This window comes from Aquila chrysaetos, chromosome 19 (genome assembly GCF_900496995.4).
Source record: "Aquila chrysaetos chrysaetos chromosome 19, bAquChr1.4, whole genome shotgun sequence".
Classification (NCBI taxonomy): domain Eukaryota; kingdom Metazoa; phylum Chordata; class Aves; order Accipitriformes; family Accipitridae; genus Aquila; species Aquila chrysaetos.
The window spans coordinates 3,389,142-3,410,939 of record NC_044022.1 but is presented as its reverse complement, the minus strand read 5'-3'; the positions used below and the strand labels follow the sequence as shown (position 1 = coordinate 3,410,939).

Here is a 21,798-nt window from a genome sequence, read left to right as displayed (position 1 = left end):
AGTCACTGCTACATGCGCAGTGGAACAAGAGTTGGAAACTGCTACTGCCATGCAGAGGAGAAGACATACCGACACGTTATTGTTGAGTGATGTGTTATGTGGCATTTGTCAAAGATGCCCTTTAGTAAATACTTAAGTACCTTCTGATTCACTTCTCAGTGAACTCAGTCCGTTTCTTTACCCCATTTTAAATGGAAAGTAAACTGTATCAGTACATGTGATCAGTAACAGGCATAGCTCTTGCTTATGTGCATGTACATTGTTCCTGGCATGAGGAGCCCAAGTAAGATGTTTCAGGGTTCAGAGTTGTTGGGTCTATTATAGATTTGATCCAATAAAATACTGTATGTATTTTTTATTTTTTGTGATCAGACCATCCAAGTTTTGACTGTCCTTTTTCCAAATCTGTAAGAAAAAGGTGAGACCACAGTAATTCCTCAGTCGTCGAAGTGCATTGTAGTCAGACCTTTCTCCCTTTTCTACACACATAACTACAGCAGTTTTAACTGAAGGGAGCTGATAGACTGAGCAGCACTGTGTACCACAAGATAGAATATATTTAATCCAAATGCTTAAAGCTTTCTGGGCTCCTTGGGAATGGATTTGGCATAAGAATTTGGGATTTTACTTATGAGGTGATAGTGTATAACTTATTTCTGATAGCTAATTGGGTTACCAATTAGCACGCGTGAACTGGCTTATTTTTGTAATGTGTGAAAAGGTGAACCTAGCTTGTGAATAATTCTTGTTTTCTTTTCAATTCTGTTGCTTCTGTCAGTCTTGGAAGGCTTGAGTTGGGCTAATTTGTATCATTTCTCAAAGGAAGTCATGTTGGTTGGTTGGTGCTGAAACCCCACTACACTATAATTACTATATGTAATTCAGAAATGTTATTTTGTACAGATTCTAGAGTGGTTCTCAGGAGTGAAAACTCCCACCACCTGTGTGGTTTGATGCTGCAGAGGACAGTTGTTTTAGATCCGTATGCCCCCACTGGGCACTGAAGTGTGTTTGTTGTCTGCTTGAAACGGAGTTTCTGGCTTAATTTTATCCAAAAAGTCACGTAGTTTGGGTGCACCAAGACTGCATTTGCAGTAAGCGGGATGATTCAGTGATTTGACCCTGAACTGTGCTAATGACCCAAACCAAAATGGGAAAGTGGGTGCAGCTGTGTAGTTTTGGATACATATCTAGGTGGCTTTTGCTTTTTAAGGCATGGGGGGACTAGTTCTCATTTTAAGCAAATGGGTGCTTTTTGCTTGTGGTTCAGCTCCCACGACTAACACAGACAATTTAAGGTATTGTTGACTGATTGTTCTTGATCATCCTGATTAAGGTATTGTTATCCTGATTATCCCTAGCTCTTAGCGTGAGCTAGCTTGGAAGATTTGCATTTAGGTTCATTATAGTGTTAATTTCATGAATAGCAACATGGGTTCTCCTAGGTCAGTAAAAACATAGGTGCAGTTATTCATATTTTGTTGTGTATAAACTCCTTTAGAAGTAGAGTACATCTATTCATGGAATTGAACAGAAGGAAAAAAAAAAAAAAAAAAAAAAAAAACAAAACCCAAGTATTCAGTCTCTGGCTGTTTGGCTTTTCCTGTTCACTGGTTACTGTTGTGTCAGCCTTCTGTGGCCTGTATTCTGGCACTGAAGAGAAAAATCTGCCTTGTCTATAGTAGCAAAAATTGTCCAACTTTGTACTCCTAGCCATCTATTCTAGAAGAATTTGGTTTTCAAATGCTGTTGTCCAGCCTCCTAGTTCCACTTCTATTCCATGTATGGATGAACTAGATAGGTATATAAGACAGAAGTATTATATAACATGAAATTTTAAGGCTGCTGTTCTCATGAAGTAGAATGTTTGCTCTCATACGGTTTATACATGTGCAGTCCCATATACCGTGAAACTGATCTTTATTTTTCTTCTGATTGTAGCCGTGCGGGACGTTCCAAACAAGCAGCCAGTAAAGAGAATGAATCTAGTGAAGAGATGGACGTATTTCAGAGTAGTTCACCTGTCAGTGATGACATTCCCCAGGAAGAAGTAATGGAAGAGGAGGAAGTTTCCACAATCAATGTAAGAGAAATGCCTGAGATTTTCTTTGTGGTGTCCTCTGTGTATTGATGTTCAGAGAATGACTTCTCCTGTTCTTAGAACTTAACCTTCCCCCTTTAAAATGAATGAGGTGGTTGTCAACTGCCACTGTTGTGTAGTGGTGCTGCACTGTAGTTTCCCAGAGAAGCTGCATTTCTTAGAAAATGTCCGTTTTTGTCAAGCATTGTAAATTTTCTGTTCTGTATAGCTTTTGTTATCTGTCTGCCTGAGTTGTGTAGTACTTCGTGGGAATTACTTTCCAGGTAACTCATGCCCATTCTTCTCAGCTAGATTATAATAGTGAATAATGTTTCTTCATACAAAACAGGAACACAAAACAAATAGTACTGGAAAATAAGTATGGAGTCTTGGAGCAGAATCCTAAACCAATTTCTTCCTCTTACCAGCATATGTGAATACATTAAAATAAGTTTATTTTTATATTTATTTCATCCAAATACATTAGTAATGTTAGTAGTAATAATAAAAATGTCACTGTGAATGCCTTCACGCTTTTGGACACATCTGATGATTGGAGCATCTGAGTGTATGAAAACTCTGAAAAAGGAAACTGGATTGGTTTTGAATACTTGAAGCACACAGGCTCAGTAACATCAAAGAAAGTTATGTCCTGGTCATTGACTGAGACTTGTACCTGTGATAAAATGAGTAATGAATGACACTGTATACACTTACTCAAACATTATTGTGAGACTAAGCATTTTTTCCATTATAAAATATATTTATTCTTGAATTTTTCAGAATTTTCCTGTAAAAACATTTAAAATACTTCTTCTCCAAACAGGTCCGTCGCAGAACTTCCAAAAGGGAAAGGCGATGAGTGAGCATGTAGTTGTCAGCCTTCCAGGTGAAAGCTTTGAAGAATGCTTTTAATAAAAAGCTTGAGACTGAATGAAGCTGTTAGTGCACAAATGGGGTTGCTGAAAAAGAGACAAAACCTATTTTACTTTTACTGCCCCTGCATTTGCAGTCCCTAGGTCACAAGCTTTAGCCACACACATGTTGATATCATTAACTGTGGATTTTTGTGAAGTGTAATGTGCGCTGGCTTTGTAGACATACGAACTAAAGAAGAAAACTGTAAATAGTTTTTTTTAATGTTTCTGACTTCTAAAGTGCTTGTATAGCTTTTATCTGCGGCTTTAAACTGACAGTACCCCACTGTTTATTGGATCTATTGATTTAAAAAAGAACAGAATTTGTTGAAAATTGATCTCAAGCAATATCTGTCAGTGTTCGTATTTGTACTCTTGTTGACATTTAACTGTGAAAAAAAAAAATCAGTTAAACAAATAGTGCCACTTTTTTTGCCACTATTTGTTGAGAAGAAGAAAAAAAAAAAAGGTCTTTGTTTCCTTCATGAATCTAACCTAGTGTTTACCTTTAGGCACCTACCTATCATCAGAGGTGCTAAATTACTTTCTTTTGCAGTTGAACAATGTTGGATAGAATAATACAAGAGATGCAAATTGTGAAAGAAGTTGTTTGACTTGTTTTACACCTCAGTATTGATGCCAGACTTTTCTGGACTTCTAGTGGCATTGAAAATTCAAAAAGGATTTAAAATATTTTAATTTTAAAAGTGTGTTATTAAATAATGTACTGAATACCCTACCCATTTTATCTTCCCCTATCAGTTTTTATTAATCTACTGTATCAATAAAATTCTGTAACTGAGTTTTTAATAGTCTAGTATGTTAATGTGTATAGATATTTCCTTCTGAACATGATGTTCACAAAGAGCAAATTATTACTACATTATAATATGAAATCTGATATATAAACATTAGTGAAAATACAGTTCTTATTACAATGTAAAGTTAATCACAAAGAAAAATTTTATTGATGCAGTGTGTCTTTATAAAGCTGTTCTTGAGAGCCAAGTGTTTTGTATTTTATAGTGAAGTTGCATGTTTATGAAAAATGTGCTGAAAATGGGATGTAATGTTTTTTTGGAAACTCGTATTTAGCAGTAGTATATGGTAGGTTGCCTCATGAGAGAACCTTTTATTGAGAGTTTATTGTACCTTTTTGGTTTTTTTGTTTTTGAGCCAAATTTTTTTGGTATGAAGAGCTAAGTTTCTGTTGAATAACCAGCTGTTGATTATTGCAGTCAAGGTATTCAAGATTTGAATGAAGCTCCATTTTTATTTTGTGCTACCATAGAGAGGTTGGGTTTTGGGGGGGTTTTTTTTTAGGTATAATCTGCAAAAGAAAAAAAAAAAAAGAAACAAAATACTTAAAGCAGTATCCTGTATGCAGTTTTACAGTTTACAAACTGTGTCTTTGAACCAAAATGTATAGGTTGCTACACTATGCTTAGCCAAGCACATATTGTAATTTCAGGTGCTGTTCTCCCTCTGTTTCCCTACAGTTGACAACATGTGAAAAAAATTGATTTCTAACTTAAAAAAATTTTATCTCATTGAATAATGGAGCATTTTCATATAATCCATTAATAAGTTATAGTTGCAAGGTGGCCTGTAAAGATTAGAGGAAAGGATAATACTAAAACACAGATTTACAATTTCCAAACTATAAGACCTTTAGTAAAGAAACCTTTAGATTTTTTTTTCATTATGCCTTTTTTTTTCTTACCAATGGAGAAAAGTATTATAAACAACTGGATTATTCTGCCTCAGCTTGACTTCCCCCCCCCCTCCAGTATTCAGCTTTTCAACATTTATACCTATCAATATGGGGGAAATGCTGCCTAAAAAGGCAATTACGGTTCATTTGAATTGCCTTTTAAATAGTTGGCACAACGGAACTGGCTTACTTATGCTTCAGCAGTGCAAATGCAAGTTGTTGGCGGGTTTTTTAATGGTTTAAAATGATTGAAAGCTAGCTTTATATTTTCCTCTGACAGAATTGCACTGAAAACATTTATGGAAGATGTACCGTTAAGTCCATTTTATACAAAAATATGAAAAATTGATGCTGAAACTGCTGCAGACTCTTGGGGCTTTATGTGCATAAACATGGTTAGGTTACACTTCATCGAATATTGATGCACATTACTGATCATAATGTTTAATGTAAATTTAAACTATAGTTTTGCAATTTAAATGTTGATTTCTTGGGTTATAATGTGTAATTCATTATTTCTTGAGAAATAGGCACAGCAAATACTTCATTCTTATATTCAAACCTCTTCTAAGTTCATTCTCATCTCATATAAAGAAAATGAATATTTTATGTACTAACATTTTGAGATCTGCGTACAGTAGCAACAGTAGAGTATAATTATGTATAAAAGATAAATTGCTAACATTCAGTTAGCATGCTCTTCTGCAATGATAATGTTAAGTTTATAAAAATGTACTGTATTACATTAAAAGATCAAATTGAACTCACTGTAACAAGTTCCAGTATGAAATTTTTGCGAGATTACCGAAGTATCTTGCTGTACTTTGCAGCAAATTAAGCTTGTGTTATGTTTCCTTTTCTTGCTGCAGTGCAACAGGAAACTTTCAGTGATCTGTAGTTCATATGCAAAGTGCAGACAGTGATTGTAATCTTGATACTAGTGTTTAAGAATAATTCACTCTGCTTCCAGAAGCATGGGATTTTTTACTTGTCATCAACGGAGATAATTCATATTTAGGGCTACCTAATCCACTAACAGGAAGGAAACATGGAATTGCTTGAAAGTTCTAGTGTGAGTACACCTATTCCACCTAGGATAATCTAGAATTCTGTATTAACTCTACTTGACTCTGCCAATTGACTTTATTTTCTAGTAAAATTGAACCTTTTTTCAAATACTTTGACATTTGCTGTTTTGACATTTCGATCTATGTGAACAAAAACGTTAGAATTTACAAAAAAGCATTCATATTAAAGACATTTCCACTGAAAATGAATATGCTCAATTTGTGAGTAACTTGCAAAAAACTTAGACTTGAAGGTTAAATACTTCATTCTGGCATAGCGTTTGTCACCCAATATTCTAAAAAAAAAAACCAAAAACAAACCAAAACCCACTACCAAACTTCACAAAGATGTGTGTGCAGTTTTCTTGCCTTTTTTTTTTTTTTTTTTTGCATGTGTAGGTTTTGACAGATTATCAAAGTCTGCTTTTGAGAACACAATAGATTTTGGATCCTGCAAGTTTACATCCCTGTGGTTCTGTGGGGTTAGTTCTTAAATGCATTCGTCCTATGCAAATACAAGTACAAAACCAACTACATTGATATGTTTGAATATTCTAACATTTGTGCACACAGGGCACGTAATGAAAAAAGCACACATGTATCTTAAAATTGTATACCCTAGATATACAAAATTTTTGTCAATGGAAATATTTTTAAAAATTGTCATTGTTTAAATATATATATATACTTATATATATATTTATATATATGTATATTTATATATATATATGTTGTAGAGATTGGTACATATCTACCTCATCAAGGTAGGTGCAGTACATATTTTACGAAGAATTTTTTGAAGAAACACATTCAGGTATACTACCGTGTTTGCCCAAGGCAGCGTGTCTACAAACACATGATTAAGATGAGTTCTAGATGGCTATCCTGCTAGTCTGATGGCTCTATGATGCCCAAAATGATAAAATTCAGCTGACGAAGATCCTCTGTCCCGTCATCCATCAGAAGAAGAACCTGAATGCATTCCTGTTTCCCATTATGCTCAGAGATTGCCGTTCCAGTCTTTGCAACTTGGTTGGTTGTTGCCTATACAAAAGATGTTTACTAATTTAGGTGCAATTTCCTAACACTGACAGAAGTGACTTATATTCGACAGACATAAACAGACTTCCTGCTGTGTCAGTAGGTTTGTCTAACGTACTTAGGACACCTGCTTCGTTACATACAGTACATCTTCTGGTATTTTCTTGCTAGTGGAAAAGTAGGAAGCTGAATGTTGGCAACTGGGATAGAAATATAGAAAAACCCCTACCCAGTTTGCTTTAAAGTTCTGTTAAATTCTGCTGCCTAGAAGATCTGACCTCTGCACAGAGTTCACCAAGTGCCATTGTATTTGTATAGGCAGGATAAACGTAGTATCATACCGTGTGTATAGGCGGTATAGTAACAAAAAGGTTTCACGCTTGCATTTTTTTCAGTGCCTCACTACACTCATGATGTGGTTTTTAGTAGCACTTTCATTTCTATGATGAAGATATATATTGTATATGCTTTTGAGATAGCATTGTATCTTATCTATGTAAGAAGGAAGAAGGTCTCTCAAATACATATTTCTACCCTGCAAATCAGTATTTCAGTAATCATGTGATAAGTTACAATTAGTTTTATCAGTTTCTTTGGAGGACGGATAACATCTTATAAGGTGGTTTATTTGGCTAGCCGTGTTTCTGATGCTCGTATCCTACCTCATGTGTGTAGATACAAAGGAATGCAGTATTTTGAAAATCAAAGCAGTATTATTGAATACACTGCCTGCTTACTTGGAAGTAATGTGAACTGCAGGGTTTTTTTTAAATATTAACAAATTTGTTACGTGGTTCTGAACAGATCCAGAGAGCTGAAGGTTTTAGATATTAGGTTCTGTAAGACTATGTCAGTATTGTTGCATTTTATTAATTTTCTATAGATAGAAGACAATTGCTCAAATTATGACATGCAGTATAAGAGAACACGTGAACTTAGTAACAATCTTAAGTAGTAGTAGTAACTTTTGTTGGTATTATAATATAAACGAATGTGTTAGAATGAAACATGCTTGCCCTAAAAAGCTTTTTCTTTAATATGTTGAGAAGACATGCTGATAATATAAAACAGCTTTCTTCTAAAGTCACAGCACCTTGAAATAGTCTTGTTTGGAACAGCTGGCTTTTTGGTAGATATATTTTAAAGCTTACAGCTTTCTGTGTTCCTTGTAGTATGTTTCTATTCAGCAAAATTAAATTCTTGTAAACTAAAGATATTTTGAAGAATAGAAGAGTTTTTAATCCATATTTAATAAAACAATAAGGTGTTCATTTTAAGCAGCGAGTTTTTTTTTTTTTAATAGCCATATCTGTAGGTGCAGTAACATGTTACAAGAACCTGATGTACACCACCATTTCTCAGGAGCCTTTGACCTGCAACATACTGAAAGGCAGTAGAAACTGCCTTTGTGTTTTCCCCAAAAGGCATTTACTGTTGTCCTTCCATAACCATTTCAAAAGATAAGACCTGGAGGAGGAAGGGAGAGAAAAATGATGGGTTTATTTACTTTCTATTTATCTTCTGCTGTATTCTGTATGGTTTAGGTGATGGAAAAACAATGGTGTGTGGAGGTATGTTAGGTGAAAAATGGGGTATTAGGAATGAGTTATTAATTTGAAAGGTGCTAGAGAAGAGTAAAGGGTTAGGGAATCAACAGATAAATGAGATGGGAAAGCAGTTACCCGATACCAGATGACCAGTGATAGGAGTCTTCTATTCAAAATAAAAGCCTAGATGAGGGAAGCTAAGTTAATGATGATGATATTATCATTATTAATATTTATTTAAGAGAGGAGAACTGAGGATATGTTGCTTGCTTTGATTTGCAGGAAGAGGTTGGAGTGTTGAAATAGATGTAAGAACACGCATAGAATTGAGCCTAGCACCCAGAGTGTGTTTGTGGAAAGAGGGTGATAGCTGCTGCTGAGGGCAGATGTCATTAGTAAGGAATTTGGAATAGTTAGACAAAAGAGGATTCTAACCTTCAGAGGTAGGAAGATAAGGTTAAGGTAGCATGTGTTCAAATGCAACACTAAAAATGAGGCAAAAGAGACCAAGATATAAGCTATCTGGAAACAAGAGCTCTCAAAGCTGCCTAATAGCAACAGTCTTCACAGGTGCACACTGCAGACAGCAATATATAACCATCAGTAATGATGTCTCCTGCAATGCCTCTCATTAAATCTTTCAATGTGACCTCTTTTCTTAGCAGCTTTTTGTGAAACCCTGGTGACCCAGTCTCTCCTACTAATTTCAGTATACCTTCTTAGCAGCCTGGGATGGTTATCCCCTTCCCTCACATATATATGTCCTCTCCTATGGGACAACGTGTGTCTTATGCTCAGTCATTGCTGCTTTTCATTCCCTGGTTTCTGAATTTCAGGTTTCTGAATCTTTCTTGTTTGCGACATTGGCTCTTCACTAGATACCGGGATAGAGAGGGTGGTCGGTCACTGGAACAGGCTCCCCAGGGAAGTGGTCACAGCACCAAGCCTGTCAGAGTTCAGGGAGCATCGGGATGACACTCTTAGTTGTACGGTTTAGCTTTAGGTAGTCCAGCGAGGGAGTTGGACTTGATGATCCTTATGTGTCCCTTCCAACTCGATGTTCTGTGATTCTAAATGGAGCCATCATGCTGCTTGTTTCACAGCCATCAAGTTGTGAAACAAAAGCAGACATCAGACTGCTACCCAACTTCAGTGCATGTTGGAAAAGGTGTGTACAAGTTCTGTAGTTGAACTAGAGAACTAGTAGTTGAACTGCTGCTACATTTTAATATCTCGGTTTCCCGGTATCTAGTGAACCAAGCTCCTTCCAAGGTTATAATAATTCTCCAAAATTACAAAGCTGTCTTCCGATATCTGGCGTGCATTATCCGGTGAAAAGGCAAGTAAGGACTCCCCTGAAGCATAAGTAGCCAACTCTGCTCCCAAATACAAAACATTGTAAACCAAAAAGAGGAATAATTTGGAGGGATTTGGGTGGAAGTTCAGTTCATTTCTTGCTGTTTGCATTAGGGAAGAAGCAAGTGTTTGGTAGGAACTTGAAAGGAAATGAAGATAATTGCAGTAAGGAAGATCAAGTTTTGCCAAACCGTTTTCTTGTATTCCTGGAAGGAACAGGAAAAGTTTCTCATAAAATATGTATCGCTTCAGCAACTTTTAATGATTTTGTAGTTGGGTACTATCCTGACAAACGTGTGGCAGCGGCTTATGGGATATTACCCTAATTCTGCATGGGATCGTATTTTAATCTCTGCAAAGATCTAAAAATGAATTTTGTTTTCTTCTTCCTAAGCTGCTCTGCTACTTGTATTGTTTGGTTTTTTTATAACTCTGGAATTTAATATCAGATCAGCATCCATTGCCTGCTTTCCATTTTTGTATTTACCCAAAATAAGGAAGTGAGAGATGGCAATAACACAGGACTAGTGTCACTTAGTGCTATCATATTTAGTTTTAAAATACTTGTTGTACCAGGAGAACACTTTAAGTCCATACTTAATTCATTAATTTGTTCAAAACTTGTGATTCTACCTTCTTAGTTTCTATGCTACTATTTCACATTGAATTTGGAACACAGTTTTCTTTTGTATTGTTTCCTGTTTGTGCAAGTTGGGCTAAAAGAGCCAATTATGATCTGCCTAAAAAAAGAAGGTATTAATAGTATAGAATAAGTAGTGTGTTGCTGCTACATACTAGAGCCTTCACCACAGAAAAATCTTATATGTTGTTTAGCCTCAAATACTTGTTTTCAGTGTAAACCATTTGTTTCTATTGGAGCCTGTGGAGTTGTAAAACAGATTTCAACAGTCAGGACCTTCCTTCTGCTTGATACACATACACTTATAACATACATATGTTGTTTGCATATGCAAATACTTGGCATAAAGCAGCAAAATGAAGGTGGAGCTTTGAAATATTGTCTATATAGTATACATAGAATTGCAAACCTTTTGTCTCTGACTTTATACATGCACATTTACTGAAAGAACTTGCTGCTTAAGGTTGGAGAATGTTTTTGCAGTCTTCAGGGAACAATACTTACTCCGTTCTCTCTCACATGCTGTATAAGTTTGTATGGACAGTGTGCCTAATGCCATGTTTGTTTCTTTAAATTTCCTGATGAAATAGCTTTTTGTGTGCCATTTTTCTACTGTGTGGTCTGTTGTCTTGTTAGCAACTGATTCCCTCCTAAGACTGACTTGATGGGCTTCACTGAGGAAGGCCATTTGTCTATTGTCTTGACCCTACAGGAGCTCTTGTTTGAGTGGGGAATAGGTTTTGGGTGAAGTTCAGTCTTTTTACCTCCATACTAAGAGCGAAAGGGACGTGTTTTAAAAATTATTCTATAAAAGAACCACTTTTTCAGGTCCCTTTGTATATCTAGGTGGGCCTGGGCACATTCCAGTTCTCAGAAGAAACAACTTTCTCCATTGTTAGTACTAAAGACAGGGAACGGTCTTCTGAAGATACCTCACCGTATCGCAACACAATTTCATTGTTATGCCAATATGCCCTGAGATCTCTCAGCTCAAGCTGGGGCTATAGAGGCACACCGGTGCCTCTGGATGGCTGGAGCTGATGTGGCTTTGGCCTTCCCCAACAAGGACTGCGTGGCTGGTCTGATGTCACTGGTGACTTCACTTCTGTACCGGAGGAAACAGTACCATTATTACAGTTCCTATTCTCAGCAAGAAAAGTATTCCTTAGTACTGAAGCCACCCCTGCTTAGGACCCACCACCCTATTTAAATTCAAGACTGATGAGGATTTTAAGTAGTTTTTAAGTAGCTGGGTCATCCCATTTTGTTATAAAGGGACTAAAAAAACCCCAGAGTGTTCCTCAGTTTAAATTCCTGGAATGAATGACTGAGACAACTGGGGGGCTTCTTAGACTGGATCCCCTATTTGAACCTCTGGATTCCATGTTCTTGGTAATGACATGTGATGTTCCTGATAGCCATTACCTCTGCTAGACACAGGGAGATCCTCACCCTCGCATCCCTTTCTATTGTCTTTCAGCCATGTTTCTCTGTTCCTCTATTGTCTTCATTGCAAAAGCAGTGGGAGTTTCATCTTGGCCAGGAAATTGCTTCAAGTCTTTTTCTTGTGAGCCTTTTGCTTTTAGGTCTAATTTGTCTGTCACAGTCTTGATATCAGATGGCATTTTGATTTTTTTTTTTTTTTTTTTTTTTATCAGACCTTCAGACATCCTTTAAGCTGTTCATTTCCCCTGCAGGTGTTCTGTCTAGGTGTTCTGCTATTTCTAACCAGTGACTGTACAACAGGATAGTAGTTGGTGTCCAGGCTTTCTGTGAAATACTTCTAGGAGGTCAGTGATCAAAGTGGATTCTGCCAGGACTCCGATGGTTCGGAACAGTGCTTGAAGATCTGCTGTATTCTGGTGCATCTGCATGCAGCCTCATTCATGCTTTCATGAATCTAAAATCAGATTTCGCCACACAAATTTCACCACTAGAGCTGATGGGGGTCATCTGGCACACTGATAGTACACATAGCTTGGTGGGGGATTTTTTTGAGAACCTTCTCCTGTGCTTGACAGAAGCTAACTGCTACTATACTAACTGCGCTAAAAATGGTGTAACGTTTTTATGGAGTGCACACCAACTTGCTTGAAGAAAAAGTAAGTTAGTGTATGCACAGCGGGTGATCGTTGAGAAATGTGAGCATCCTATTTTTTTTCCTGTCCTTTGGTATCTACTATGAATACATTCCTGCAGCTGAGAGGTACCGAAATGCTGAGTATGAGAGGAGAGAGAATATAGAACATGACAGCTTTGCGTATGGCAAGGGAAAACTCTCTTGTCTCACATGGCAGAGAGAAATACAACCATGTAAGAACCATGGCAATTAAAGTAATAGATGCATGCATTTACTTCCTTTCTGCCATTTCTGTTGTTAGTCTTCTGAAATATCTAATGTTTTAATTTCCTACAGAGTAGGAACTGAAATGGAACAGTTTTGTCATGTGCACGCTCTTGAGAGAGGGCAGGTGGTGAGTATATGCTGAAGAAGCCACGTGTTCTTTGCTCTTGGGTTCTGTGCACACCTGTGAAAATGTTCATTGGTAATAACTCCAGTGCCTGTTAGGTCATGCCTCTTGTCTTCCCTCTTACACATCTACATTTTTAATGTGCTGAAGCAGAGTGTAGTAAAATGGTCCTGAAAACAAGGTTGCAAGACTTAAGCATAGTATATTGTTTTCCTTATTTGAACCATGGTTCTTACTTTTCTTCATACGACATAGACTGCTGTGGAAATGGTCTTAGTGGCTATGAGGGGGAGAGCTACCAAACTAGGGAGAAAGTTCAAGTCCTCATGGGAGAACAGAGCGCACTGTTGCTCTACATAGCAGGGAGCATCTGTGTTCAATAAAAGACTGGCTGTAGCCATGGAAAACTCCTCAGAATGTAAGCGTGATGTGCTAAAAACAAAATCAGCACGTACTCTCTATTTAGGGTTTTTGTATCTCTGTATCTTCACAATTTCTTTTGATGTTTCTGCTGTGGGTTCCCATCCACTCTGTGCTGTTCCTTCTTGTTAGTCGTGTCTAATAGCACAAATACAAATGAGGAAAACCACATCTATCTCAAGAAAAAGTCTGTCTAAAACTCTTAAAGTTCTGCCTATTTTGTCAACAGCAGATGTACTCTGTTCTTTGCTGTACATTCAGTGGCCCACGAGGCTTTGATAAGCAGTGGTGATTAAAAACAGCCCCTGAGAAGGAAGGTTCATTGCCCACCATCGCTGGGCCATGTACCTGTTCGCATAGATCTGCTGTGGCTGAGAGCCAGAGCTATGCAAGAGGAAAAGTGCTAATGAATGAAAAATGGTGGAATGGAGTAAGAGAATAAATACACTTTTTAAACCCTGAGAATATCCTAGGAAAAAAGGGGTCCAAAAGAAATGCATAAAAAATGCAAACTTGCAGATTCTTGTAGGTGGCCTTTTTAAGTAATGCACTGAATTTGAGGTATGGGTGATGTTCAGGTGATTTACTGAGAAAATGTCTCTATGAATTAAAGTATTTCAGCCCCCTGCAAAGAGGACTAACTTCACTGAACAGTGCATGAACAGTCACGTGGTGAGCAAGTCACACAGCACTTTCTGTCCTGAAGGGAAGCAGTATAAATTCACATTGCTGAAGGGAGACTTCTACCAGGTTTAGATTCGAGCGATGTGGTATCACTTAATCCCCTCAGCTTAGCGAGCTTGCGTCCAAGGGAGCACTTTGGCCAGTTGGGATGAAAGGTTAGGTGATTTACTGCTGGGGTGGAGCAAGAGGTCAAGGGAGAAACAGGCTGTTACAGAGATGGAGAACAGGCACGGACCAAGAATAGCTTGCCAGTCACGGGTTTAAATGTGCCATGGTGAACGGAGCTGGGAGATGAGGACGTGATTCACGGGATGGGAAGAAGCTGCAAGCTAATCTCCCTCCTGGGCATGGTCCAGGTGGTAATCCATAGAGCATTTCAATCCAGGCCATATTTGAATTAGATGACATAAGGAATGGGTTGCTTATATTGTATTCTGGTTGCTTATACCAAACCACAAAGATTTTCTCTTGCCTCGTTCTAGGCGTAGGAGGTATCAGTTAACCGAATGGGTAGAAACAGTGGTTGGATGATTGGACTCGGAGGGCGGTGGTTCAGGGGCCACTGTGCCTCAAGGGTGGTAAACAACTGGGGTGCCACAGGGATCTGTCCTGGGGTGTGTTAAATGTTCAACATCTTTATCAGTGGCCTGGAGGAGATCACAGAGCGCTTGCTCGTAAAGTTCCCAGATGACCCAAGACGGGAGGAGGCAGTCAGTCTGCTGCCATTCAGACTCCTAGAATCCTTGGAGGAATGGGAGCACCTCATGAAACTCAGTAAGGACAAATGTAAAGTCCAGCCCCTGCCCAGGAAGAACGCTTGGCAATGATACAGGGTCGGGGACTGACTAGTTTGGGCAGCAGATCTGCTGAAAATCACCTGGGGGAGTTGGTGGACAGCATTGTGGGATGTATTAACAGAAGCAAAGCCAGCAGGTGATTAGGAGGTGGTGATTAACCCCTCTAGCTGTGTCTAGTAAGTACTGAGTAGAGACTGTGCTCAGTTTTGGCACCCCGAGAACATGAAAGACTGATAAATTCCTGTGAGTTCAGCGGAGGGCCACCAAGCTGGTCAGGGCCTGGAGCACAGGCCCTGTGAGGGGAGGCTGATGGAGCTGGGCTCTCGGCGTGGTTTTGGGGGGACCTGAGAGCAGCCTGCCAATACCTGCACGGACGTTACTGAGAAGCTGGGCCCGGGCTTTTCACAGCAACGCATGGTGGGAGGAAGGGAGACGGTGTGTAAGGCTGGATGCAAGGAGAAACTTAGGAAAACAAACTGACCAGAATGGGATCATTTGAGCAGCAGGACAAGTTGCCCGGGGAGATTATAGTCTCCCTTGGAGATTTTCAAGAACCAGCTGCGTAAAGCCCTGAGCAGCCTGGCCTGACCTCATGGCTGACCCTACTTTGAACTGGATTTTGGACTAGAGATCTCCTAAGGTCCCTTCCAGCCTGAATTATCCCATGATCCCATTCCTGTGGCAGCATAGTTTATGAAGTGGGAATCATGAAATAGGGAAACTTTCCCTGGCTTGGCCAATTTAGGTCACTCTGTTATAGCATTCAGACCCCAGAAGCATTTGGCCAACTGCCCCTGCAACATCAGCAGCATGAGGGATACTGGAGACCTCTCACCAGGGCTGGGGAGATGGGCTTTTGCCCACAGGAGGTGGGTGCGTGGGGGGGGTCTGTGTTGCCAAGTAGCAGAGCTGTGGGAGGAAGGTGGTGGCTGCACAGCATCAGGGATGACAAGAAAGATCAAGCAGACCTTCTCCAGGACCTGCACGTGCAAAGCCTGGAACCCCAAAAGCTGCACTCGAGGTACAGGCAGAGTCTGTCGGGTGGGAAAGTAGGACTCCCACTACGATGAAGGCTGGGAGCTGGTGGCTTCTAGCCCCAGAAGCATGGCTCCTGCTCCCCCTGCAGATCTGCTACTAGGGAAGAGATTCAGAGTCTGGCAGCAGAGCAGGGGCTGGAAGCTCCCTCCAGTGCAGGTCAGTACTTCAGCTGGTAGCACTGGGAGAAAGCAGTGAATGGCAGCAGTGGGAGACTCCATCTGCTGACCCAACCTGGTACCTAAGGGAGGCTTGCTGGGGGCTTGGATCCTGCTTTTCCATGTGGGCACCAAGGATGTGCCTGGGGAGACTAGGAATCGCAGGGAAGGGAAATGGCAACTCACCATCAAGCGATGGATCGGGCTGGCAAGCAAAGGGAATCAACAAAAAAAAGGGCTGAAAGGGGCCAATTTTGAGAAAAGTACCTGCAGCAGGGCTTTATGGGGGAAGGTCTCATGCCTCTTCTGGGAAATCAGAAAAACCCGCGTGCCTCTCTGAAGTGCCTGTACACTAATGCATACGGCATGATGAGCAAACAGGAGAAATTAGGGGTCTGTGTGTAGTTGCAGGGCTATGATCCAGTTCAGATCACAGGGATTTGATGAGATAGCTCACGACATGAGTGCCACCATGGATGGATACGAGCTCTTACGGTTAGAACAGGAAGGGGAGGAGGGGGAGTTGCCCTGTATGTGAGTGCAGCAGGGGTGCAGCGAGCTCTGGGTGGGATGGATGAGGAGCCATCGAGAGCTTATGGGACAGGATTAGCAGGCAAGTCAACATGGGTGACATTGTCGGTGTCTGCTACAGACTGCCTGATCGGGAAGAAGCAGTAGCTGAGGCTGCCTTCAGACAGCTAGAAGAAACCTCATGTTTGCAGGCCCTGGCCCTTGTGGGGACTTACGGACACCAGAGGTTCCTTCCAGCCTCAAGTATTCTGTGATTCTGTGTTACGCTCTGCCTTCTAGGAAGCCTGCAATGAAAATACCAGTCATGGGAATGAAGCACTAGAGAATTACCTAAGGGGTTGAGTGTTTGCTGCAGTTGAAGATACTTTGATGATTTCTCTCATTGTACAAGGACCAAGGAGTATGGATATCTGGAGCTTGGCTATGCCTTACCTGCCATATTCTTCCCCTTTAACGGGGATGGTAGTGTTTTGGCTACTGCTATGTGCATGGCTGCTTATAGCAGAGAGAGCAGGTTAGACCTTTCCTTGTCTATCGTAGGAAGAAAAAATTTTAGCCACTGCATCTTGAACAGAAACACTACATTGTGTTCTCTCCAGTGGTCTTTGTAGCCCTCTAAATTGGCCAAATCAAGAGATTGATGGCAGAGCTGCTCTGCTGGGAAGAACTGGAGATAAAAGGCTGATGGAGCAGCCTCCACATCATTGTAAAAAGGTTTTATTTGAACTCTTCCCCCCCCAAGTCCTCTCCTATAGCACTTGAGATTCCCAAGAGTTATGTTCATGGGTAAACAGTGTGTTTTATTAAGCAGACACAGTACCATAAGCAGGACTGTTTCCACTAATATGGAATTCCCTAGGGATAAGTCTGTGTGTCCCTTCTCCATCATAGGTCTTACGTACTGAAGAAAAAAAACCCAACCCAAACCAAAACAAAGCCAACAGGTCTTTTCCTGTGTTACATATGTAATAGTTATTGGCAAGGATTTTAACTTTCCTTCCCACAAGGATGGCTTAGGGTTTCTTTTAGGATGTGGGAGGTGCCAGTGTGTGTGATGTGAATAGCAGAAACCAGGTCAAGCACAGGAGTTCATGACCGGACTGGCATTTGTTGGGGAGAGAGGCTGAGATCAAAGAACAGAAAAGTGGTTGTACTGGGAAACGGTACTCTGCAAGAGAGACAGACTGCCTCCAGTAGCGGCCAGAAATGGGTGCCTAGAGGAGAATAAGAACAGGGTAAGAGTATATAGTAACTCCCCCAGACATCCCTGTTGCTGTGAGCTATTTTCAGTCCAGAGGATTTCCTGAGCTTGTTGTGGTTTAACTGTTTCGTAACTTGCAATGGATCTCTCTTCCAAGTCCACTCTCCCTTTCAACCCACAAAAACTACATGTGCAGGGTGCTCCTTGGCAAGCAGCTACTGTGTGAACTGCCTCTGATTATGTGTTTCTGAATCCAGGTCCTACTACCTTCATTTGACCGTCGCTAGTTCTGGTGGTGGAGGGCATGCTGAACGGTCAGCCCTTGACCACCCTCCTCATGCCACTTAGCCCTTCACAATACTGCTTTGCTTAATCTGTGTTTTGGGGTTTTTTGAAGGCTATAAAGAAGCCATCCCATGTCTTTCAAAGAAGACAGCAAGGGTAATCAAACTTTTCTAGTTCTGCCATTTCATTTTGACATGAGGAGGTTGGAACTGTCCCCAGTTTTGGTATAATGGTTCTTTATTCCTTCTAATAATTCCTACCACTGGGTTTTCTTCTTTGAGCACTGAGCTGCTGTTAGAATGAAAGCATCTACCAGAACGCCCAAGTCTTGCTCATGAACAGTAACAGTCAGTTGAGGGTGTATAAAGAAAATTCCCTAGCTATGGGAGGAGTTTAATTCCTCCAGCAGGGATTGCAATCTTCTGCCTTACCCAAGAAAAGTTTAAAATGGCAGAAAAAGTGAGGAGGAGCGACAGTACTTCCTCACACTTTTGTTTCCTTTAAATGCTGGCTGCTTTTCTTTGCCTCGGACAGCTAAGCCCTCTTCCTTAAAATCATGAGCACTATCTGAGACTGAGGTCTCTGCACTGGCCACAGTGTAACAGAAGTAGTAGGTAAGTAAGATGGTTTTTGTTTTCAGTGGGAACAGAAAACTGTCCAAGAGCAATCTGTATTTCACTGAAACAGTGGTCTGGTTTTTGTACCTATGGAAAGGGTGTGCATTTCTCACTTGCATGAACAGTATAGTATTTCATGAACGTACTAGCTGGCAATTAGCTAGCAGCACATATAGATTGACTGTAATACTGTGATAGTCAGCTACTAAATAATCAAAAGCAAAGCTGCGTAGGCTTGTAACACCCAAAAAGGAAAGACCTCACTGGTAGTGTCACTCTGTTAGAAGGAGCTCCCAGTACTTCAGTTAAAAACAAGCAGGTTTCTTCCTGGCTGACTTCTTTAAAATTTATGGTCAGCCCTGCAGCATCTGATTCTTTAACTTGGGTTTCACTTAGCCTGTGGTGCTGTTGTCTGTTTATGCTTCTATGTCTGTTTGTTCCATGTTGCGTTGGCATTTAATATAAATAAGATGGGCTTATAGTCTTGATTTTTTTTTTTTTCTAAGTAAATATACATTTCTAACGGTTCTTCAGAAACCGGCCTGATGTGTGAATCACTTAATAGATGGCTAAATGTGACCAGCAATGAAAAAGGTGACAAACTCCCTTCCTTGCATTTCACGTTGCTGTGAACAATGCCTCAACGTGTCCATGGTTCTGTTGGATAAGATGATGTCGTGCAGGTTTTTTTTTCCTGGTTACTTTAGTACAGATGTGCACACCAGCCTCTGAGAGGCTTGAGAGCTTTGTGCTGTAGTCAGTGACAGAGAGGAGGACTGAGTCATAATGGCTCAAAATGTTTTGGTAGCTTCTCTAAGGTTGAATAATATCTTCAAGTTGGGATACCCTGTGGCTTATGGCGAGAGACATCTTGGGAGCCAACTCATGGTGGCCTGATCCGGGGAGCTGAGGAGCTGCACCCCAGCCTGGGGTATCCCACTCACGGCGGCTGCCCTGAAATGGAGGCAGGAGGTCTCTCCCAACCAAGGGAGAGGTGCAAGAGGACATGTGTCTGCACCTTGTCTTCCTCACTTGGACAACAGCTCGTGGCCCTTTGGGGTGGGCTTTGGAGAGGCGCAGGCAAAGATGCTGGGCTGTTAGCGCTGCGCACGTTGCCCGAGCAGCTGTTCCCCATCTTCTCCAGGGGAAGGAGGCACGGGGCCAGGCAGAGACCTCCTGCAGCCCGGGTCTGGCCTGCAGACCCCAGCTGGTCTCTGCCGAGCTAGCCCATCCATGCTGCAGCTGCGCTGAAAATTATCTGCTTGTGCAAGATTTATATGTTTTAATTAGTGTGGTTTGATGTGGGGTGTGTGGGTATAACCGATCACATTCTAAAAGTAGTTTCTCCTACCGTTTTGAAAGTCCATATCTATAAATCCAAGACTGTTAACATGTATTAGGTTTGGCACTGTTTCTGAAGTGTTGCTTTAGATTAACATCGATGTTGTATATGTATTGAATCTTTTTTTTTTTTGATCTAGGAAATGAATGTTATTGTTGTAAGCAAGAAATAGGCTGTTTGAAAAGGCGTGAGGCTGAACTATTGGTGTGGCTAGTGGGCGTTAACATGAACGGCTTTCTTCTCTGTTATTTTAAACCAGTGAAATTGCTGATAAGGGGCTTTTAGTTGGGAGAAGAAAGAGCAAATTTGGTGCCTCCGCTTTATAGGCAGGCATCCTCTCTTAGCTATGCGTTATGGATCATAAGAAATAGTTTAAAAGAACAATATGCAGACAAGGCAAAAATATTAAATCATCTGATGGTAATTTTGATTGCAGTGCAGTCATTTAAAACTTTGGTACTTTCTGGAAAGGATAAATGTGGACGTTACAGAACTTGTATGAAAAAAGGAAGTATAGGGCAAGACAGGGCATGTCCACAAGGGCTTTAAATAGATAGACGGCGTGGTGATTAATTTGAATGGTGCTGGGTAGGACAAGTGTCCAGGGAGGTGTGGAAGGGAGCTGGAAGGAGCATACATTCCTGGGTGCTCCTGGAGGAAGCTGATGAAAGAAGAATAATTACTTAAAATAACTTAAATATTGACTTGTGCTCTGGGTAACTTCCATCTGACTTAGTGGAAGTTCCTTTTTACCCAGATTTTAGTCGAATCTGTGCGCATTGTTATGCTGAAGAAAGATTATTTTCTCAAAGACAATGTTTACAGTTTGCAAGATGATCAAACAGATGGTTTAAATTTGTTCTGATGCTCTGTGTTTTTTCACAGTCTTTTTGTAAGTTAAATAAACTTGAAAATGATCTGTCTAGAACTGTGTCATTTCCCAGACGAGATAGCTGCTTGAGGACATGCCTGTCTCTTCTCTCCAAAGAGATAATCCTCATCTTTAGTAAATAGCAATGACTGTGGTTCCCTGCCCTTCCAGGACTTTTTCTTCTCTCCAAAATGAACCCATGACCTCACTGCCTCCTACTGTAGCTTCTAAAAGTGGTCCTTCATCGTCCATTGTCCATGGACATTGCCCATGTCCTTTTTTCTTCCTGTTAGTCACCCTGACATTATGGATCCTGTCTTCCATGCCAAGAGGGAGCAGTGAAAAAGCAGGGCAGCATGAAAGAGGTGATATTCCCAGTGTGGCAAAAGTGATATTCCCAGTGTGCAGCTATTCCGAAGTGCAGACATTTCCTTTTAGCATCCCTCCAACTGTTCAAAGTCTCTTTTTCCTTGCTGGCAAAGCACCCGCTGCAGCCCACAAATGATAGCCATGTGGGTCGTCTTCTGAAGGGCTGAACGTGTCACTGTTTGTCCCATGTGTTATAGGCTGATGCTGGCTTCTGAACTAGCTCAAGTTTGTTCAGACCGGCTGGTTTCAGTTCTGTGTAGCAGGCAGTGCTGCCATAGCCCTCAGTCTGCCTTATGCAGAGAATGCAATTAACAAAGATCTTTTGATGTGCTCATGGAAGCCTTGATTAACTAAGCAGCTCCAGAAAACTTATTTATGCATGACAAAGCAGTGAAAAAAAATTTTTTCTTGTTTGTGTTTGTCTCTTTTTTTCATTTTGGGACAGGGCTGCGAATTCAGCCTCGATTTGCTGTGCACATCGCTGGAGACATTTTAATGATATACGTCTGTTGTCATTGTGCTGAGGTAGATCCAGGGGTAGATTCTTGTCCTTCACAGAGTTTGGCGGGGTGCTGGGCTAATTCCTTTCCATATTTAATTTAGGCAGGGCAGAATTAGATTGTAATTGGATACTTTTAAACTTCTCTTCATAGTT

At 40.5% G+C, this 21,798-nt stretch overlaps 1 protein-coding gene across 5 annotated transcripts in view; it reads left to right on the top strand.

The window, feature by feature from the left end:
- Positions 1-20,820, top strand: part of PDS5B (PDS5 cohesin associated factor B) — a 132,651-nt gene extending 111,831 nt beyond the window's left edge. For all 5 annotated transcript variants that reach the window (XM_030042545.2, XM_030042544.2, XM_030042548.2 and 2 more), the window contains 2 exons: positions 1,942-2,083; positions 2,907-20,820. In XM_030042545.2, coding sequence (XP_029898405.1) covers positions 1,942-2,083; positions 2,907-2,942 — 178 coding nt within the window. In that variant the 3' untranslated portion in view covers positions 2,943-20,820. The remainder of the gene's footprint in view (positions 1-1,941; positions 2,084-2,906) is intronic.
- Positions 20,821-21,798: the final 978 nt, after the last annotated feature.